The sequence below is a fragment of the Carassius auratus genome, unplaced genomic scaffold, assembly GCF_003368295.1.
Source record: "Carassius auratus strain Wakin unplaced genomic scaffold, ASM336829v1 scaf_tig00216320, whole genome shotgun sequence".
NCBI lineage: Eukaryota > Metazoa > Chordata > Actinopteri > Cypriniformes > Cyprinidae > Carassius > Carassius auratus.
The window spans coordinates 137,950-143,617 of record NW_020528506.1 but is presented as its reverse complement, the minus strand read 5'-3'; the positions used below and the strand labels follow the sequence as shown (position 1 = coordinate 143,617).

At 36.7% G+C, this 5,668-nt stretch overlaps 1 protein-coding gene across 1 annotated transcript; it reads right to left on the bottom strand.

Annotated features, from left to right (window-relative positions):
- Nucleotides 1-441: 441 nt before the first annotated feature.
- LOC113097491 (uncharacterized) lies at nucleotides 442-4,123 on the bottom strand. The gene is made up of 8 exons (XM_026262709.1): nucleotides 3,946-4,123; nucleotides 3,244-3,564; nucleotides 2,807-3,127; nucleotides 2,602-2,658; nucleotides 2,417-2,491; nucleotides 2,189-2,253; nucleotides 1,987-2,046; nucleotides 442-1,904 (listed from the first exon to the last, which is right to left on the bottom strand). The coding sequence occupies exons 1-8, from the start codon at nucleotides 3,998-4,000 to the stop codon at nucleotides 1,800-1,802; spliced, it is 1,059 nt and encodes a 352-aa protein (XP_026118494.1). The 5' UTR covers nucleotides 4,001-4,123; the 3' UTR covers nucleotides 442-1,799.
- Between the last annotated feature and the right edge of the window lie 1,545 nt (nucleotides 4,124-5,668).

The window sequence follows — 5,668 nt, the reverse complement described above, 5'->3', positions numbered from 1 at the left end:
ATTTAGGAAAGGCCAATCTATATTTATATATTTAGACAGTGCTAAAAGCTACTCTTTGCATCCATAAACATTAAAGTTAGCACTTCAACAGAGGTTCTATATTTTATTTTTGTTCACTAATTAGCAAACTGCATATTTACATGATAACCTAATGGTATTAGCAATTAAAAATATTGTGATATTAGAAAATAACATGAATAGTATTACAGCCTCTTGTTTAAGATGTTCAACAATTTTATCATGAGGCCAAATTCATGAGAGAACTGGCTGTATTTTAAAATGTAAAACACACTTTACCAGGGATGCCAAGTTTAAGTTAAACTTTTCCTACAGGACAAGGAGCTGGTTGGTTGGGTTTGTTTTGTAATAATAAAAAAATAAATAAAAAAAAAATAAATAAAAACAGCCCCTGGACAATTAAACTAAACCCATTCAAGCTATTTGCAAATAAATTGTGTTTGCAAAAATTGTTGATTACCATATTAAATTGAGATCTACTCATGCTGCATAATGTTTCTTTTTATGCAGTTTTACAGCGTTGTGCATTAAAACCGATCAAACACGATTCTGTAGCTTAGAACCTATGAATGCAATGGCCAATCAGATGCATTCAGATTAGTCACTGCTGAAATGCAATGTTTTGTTCAGTGGTAGCACAATTCAATTCTGCACATTAGCAGGAGATTCTTTTTTTTTTTTGCAACTTGTGAAGTCAATATGTTCTTTGGTAATGCTAATTTGTGGCAAAATGTCAGCTGGTTCTCAACACACACACACAAAAAAACTTTTCTTAAAAATGTTAATGTTTTATATGTAGCATAACAAGCGCATAAAAAGCTTTTAATCACTTCAGTTCATCATGATCTCACAAAGTTCCTTTACAATCAAATAATCTCTTATTTACATCATCTTTGTACAATGTTTTATTAACAAAGTTCGACAGGAGCACGATCAGATAATCAGGCAATTCAGTATAGGTGAAGCTCATGTAGTCAATTAACTTAATTTGCATGATATGTAAAGCATATATATTTACAGGCAACTCATCTCTGTCCCACAACAGTTTTCTGGCATCTCTCCTCCAACCCAACTATTCTCATTGTATACTAGGGGGATTTCTCTGGATTTGATCTATATTCCGAGCTTAGAGATCTCCTTCAAAACAGTATGCCATATATGCTTAACATTTGCTTAATCTTATTATATGTAAACTAGTGAATTATTATTATGAGAAGAAACCAAAAGCATGCAGAACAGAACTTTTTTTTTTTTAAAGCTTTTGAGCAGTGATTGAATTCTGAAACGTGAAGTGAATGCCCAACCATACATTTTCAAGAAATCAACAGTCTGTGTTTGGCTATAATACTACAAAAACATTGTAAACTGATGTTCCCCAGAGCACAACAAAAATACACATTGGAGCGGTTGCCATAACTCTGTCACCAAAGTCCATTTATTACATTTGAACTCGGGGTGCTTATGCTTTTCTTTGAGTGTTTTCACTGTGTGAGAAAATGGACGTGTGGCATGAAAGTGTTAGAACAGGGTCAACTGCACAGATCTCACGCTGAATGCATAAGAGTTAAAAGCCCTAAATGGGCAACCACACAGCACATCCATCCCATAACAGTATCCGAAATGAGTAACATATACCTTAAACTAATCTGCATGAAACATTTGGAAAAATTTTACATTACAGTCAAAGTTCTAAATGTTTACAAAAAGAACATTAAGAAGAAGAATAGGAAAAACCTGCAGCTTTGTTGCATAATTGGCCCCTAAAATGGTATATTTCGACTTCATTTGATGCTGGCGTACTCCGAGTACTCTGCCATGACAAACTGTTTGTGCGCTGGTTTGGTGTCAGCCTTAATGTGGACAACAGAAGAATATGTCACCTCATCCTGGAGAGACAGGAAAAGACATATTTAGTTTAAAAAACCTGCATGTACATATGCATTTATGCACACAGACACTCTGACTGACCGAATCTTCATCCTGTTTTAAGTTTTCTCCTTGAGTTACACTTTCAGGATTTACATCATCCTAAAGAAAGAGATGACATGATCAGACACATTTACACATGCTGCTCTTTATTTCATTCAGCTTGTTAACACACACACAGGGAGTGTACTGTATCAGCATATTAAATCATTTTCTGAATGGGTTTCAGTATATTTGTGCTTACCGGTTTCTCGTTTTCACTACACAGCACTAGTCCATCATTGGTCATCTTTTGGGCATCTCTTCTTCCTTGAAAGTGAAACATCTCAGTGAAAATGCAAAATATAATTTTTTACTGTAAAAAAAATGTAAAAAAAAAAAAACCTTAAAAAATAAGGGTTTGAGGGGTCATTCTCATTGAAGTGTGTACCGTTATATTACCATCACATACTGTATTTGTGTGTTTGTGTACCTCTGTATTTCCAGTAGATCAAGGCTAGTACAGCAAGTAACAAAACTACTGGAAGCACTGACAGCAGAATAAAGACTGTGGTAAAACAGAATATAGACACTTTAAGAAACAGAGACAAAAAGAGACATTCAGTATAAAAATAGGAAATCACCTCTAAAGCTGATTCTTAATAGGCTGATACTTACGTTGTTTTTCAAAATCTAGTTTAGTTGTAGGTCCCTCTTCTTGTTTTATAGGTTCATCTAAAATTATATAAACAATATAATTATATAAACAATAAATATTTTCTTAGAACTTCATCTTCTTCAAGCAGTTCATCTTTTCTTTTTTCAAGAACAATGTAAAACTGAATTAGTTCACAGACACGACTGCAACGCGTCTAAAAATTACCTTGAACACGGAGTCTGATGTTGATGTGCTGTTGAGACGAGACAGAGCAGCGATATTCTCCCTGGTCCTCTTTGGTCAGATTTGATATTTGTAGAGAGAGATTTCCAGGAGAGATTTCATTTAACAGTCTGACTCGACCTGTGACTCTCTCGCTCTTTTCATGTGGGTAAATCTCTTCAGAGTTTTTGTTTGGGGCAGTAAATGTCCATGTAAGTTGTTCAGGTTTATCCTGTAGTTCAGTACAGGAGCAGGGCAGAACCACAGACTCTCCTGAGTGTCCCGTTATCTCAGCCTCGGTTTTATTCTGATCCAGATCACACCCTGATAACACATTGACAGCGGTTATACTGACATTTACATTTACACTCAACATTTATGGAAAACAAACATCTAGTTTATTTCGATAGAAGTATTTCAGGCTAAATGTTTTTATTTACCTTGAATTTTCAAGTTAATGTCTGTATATGTGTGTGTAGTTTGTGGACCCTCACACCTATATAACCCTTCATCCTCCTTTCTGAGGTCAGAAATGAGCAGAGACAGATTTGCCGGAGAACTTTGATTAAACAGCTTCAGTCTGTTCTTGTTTTTCTTATCTTGAAATACTTCAGGCCACTGGCCTGGTCTATTGTAGTGGCGCTTCCAGGTGAATTTCTCGACTGTAGACTGAGGGTGAGTACAGGAGCAGGGCAGCAGGACTGATCCACCTGTGTAACCTGTTTCTTCTTTACGGTCTCCATGACCTGAAACATGACATCCTGCAGACAGAGAGTTTCTTTCAGAACGGATCAATGTGAGTTTTATAGATTAACATAAACATCAGGAAGAAGTAACAGCAGAGAAGATTTCATCACTGAATAATAATGCAACATGCATTAAAGTGTAATAAACTTTCACAAGTCATATGTTCATAATCATATAACCTTTAGTTGATATAATCTTTACTGAACAGGGGACTCAACATGAGCTTCATTTTAAGGTCAGGTGTCTAGAGACGATATAGCTTTATGAAAACTTTAGCTTAAATGGTAAAGAAAGATAACAATACTCAACTGAATCATTACGCACTGCCACAGAATCAAATGATTGAATTAAATTACTCTGAATTCAGTCAGAATAAAATTATTTATAAATCTTACCATCAATAAAATGAAGCACAGAGAGGAAAAGACAGAAGCAGAAAGGAAACATCATGACTGATTGTCTGAACTCACTGAAACACACTTCACTCGTTCAGCAAGTGTGAGTCTTTACTCTGCTTCTTCTGGTTTTATTTCGAGGCTTAAGGAACTTCTCGCCATTTCCTTTTAAACAGTTGTCTATGTACTTCCTCTATGTCATGTTAAAATGCTGTCTTTATCAGGGTTTATCATGCCACTACTGCAGCTGTTGATTTTACACACAGACCATGCCAGAAGATTATGATCCACATCTAGTTTGTTTTGAGGAATGAACTGTTGCTTTGAGCTTAGTTTACAGAAATAAATGGATTTAAAGTCATAACAAACATACATTTGTATCTCAGTTAGCAAACAAAAAAATAATGGTTACGTAGTGTTTTATATTTCTAAATTTGTTCTAAAACGTTCTCTAAATGGCTGTTGATGTTGTGTGATTTTGAAAGTGATGCATGATAAAATATTAGATAAACCAAGTGCTTCACATAGTTGACATTCAAAGACATTACAGGAACACTTCAGTGGAGCAGCAGCAAGAAAACGAGCTTCTGGTTGTTTTATCTTTAATGTTCTTTTAAGACAAGACAGACATTCAGTTTTGATGAAGTGAAAACTAGAAACACTTCCTACAACCAATATTACTTGAAAGAACATTTTAAATTAACCAAAAAAAAAAAAAAAAAAAAAAAAAAAAACACCACCAGGATGATGAAGCTAGCTGAGAGTGGCAACTGTCAGAATATTTGATCAATGACAGAATCTTACCCATACAAAGCTACAAATGAGATCTTACAGAAAAAACTAAGAAAAGCTCATCAAGGACAGACCAGAAACACTGTATTCGGATTTATAAACCGTAAGAACGGAGAGTTTAGCAACATCATATTTCATACAGAAGATCCAGAAGCCTGGGACTCAGTGATTAGAAATCATTACCCCACAGTTATCAGCAAGAGCAATGGATGGAAACCGCAGGTCAAAGAAGAGGACGATTCAGGATCAGACGTCATGATAACAGCCAACCCATACAAAAACGGGAATGTAATGGTTCAGGGCAATCTGAAAAAAAAATGTGAAAAAGGACTTCCTTCAAATGAAAGGAAAAGCTCAGCTGAACAAGACCAGCCATAATACACTAAAACAGGCAGAAGACACCTCCATCTCCACCCATCAAGTTACAAATAAGCAATCCAGGGATGACACTGAGGAGATCTCCCTTCTGCACAGCGTCATCAGTGACATGAAGAAGTTGTGGCCTAATGGTTAGAGGGTTGGACTCCCAATCGAAGGGTTGTGAGTTCTAGTCTCGGGCTGGACGGAATTGTGGGTGGGGGGAGTGCATGAACAGCTCTCTCTCCACCTTCAATACCACGACTTAGGTGCCCTTGAGCACGGCATCGAACCCCCAACTGCTCCCCGGGCGCCGCAGCATAAATGGCTGCCCACTGCTCCTGGTGTGTGCTCACAGTGTGTGTGTGTTCACTGCTATGTGTGTGTGCATTTCGGATGGGTTAAATGCAGAGCACCAATTCTGAGTATGGGTCACCATACTTGGCTGAATGTCACTTCACTAGTCACTCACTAGTTCAGAGATGGAGCTGGATCTGGTGCAGCTGAGAGAAGAAGTACATGGAGCAGAGCAGCAGACTGATCCAACAGAGAAAGATGTGGACTACAGGAAATA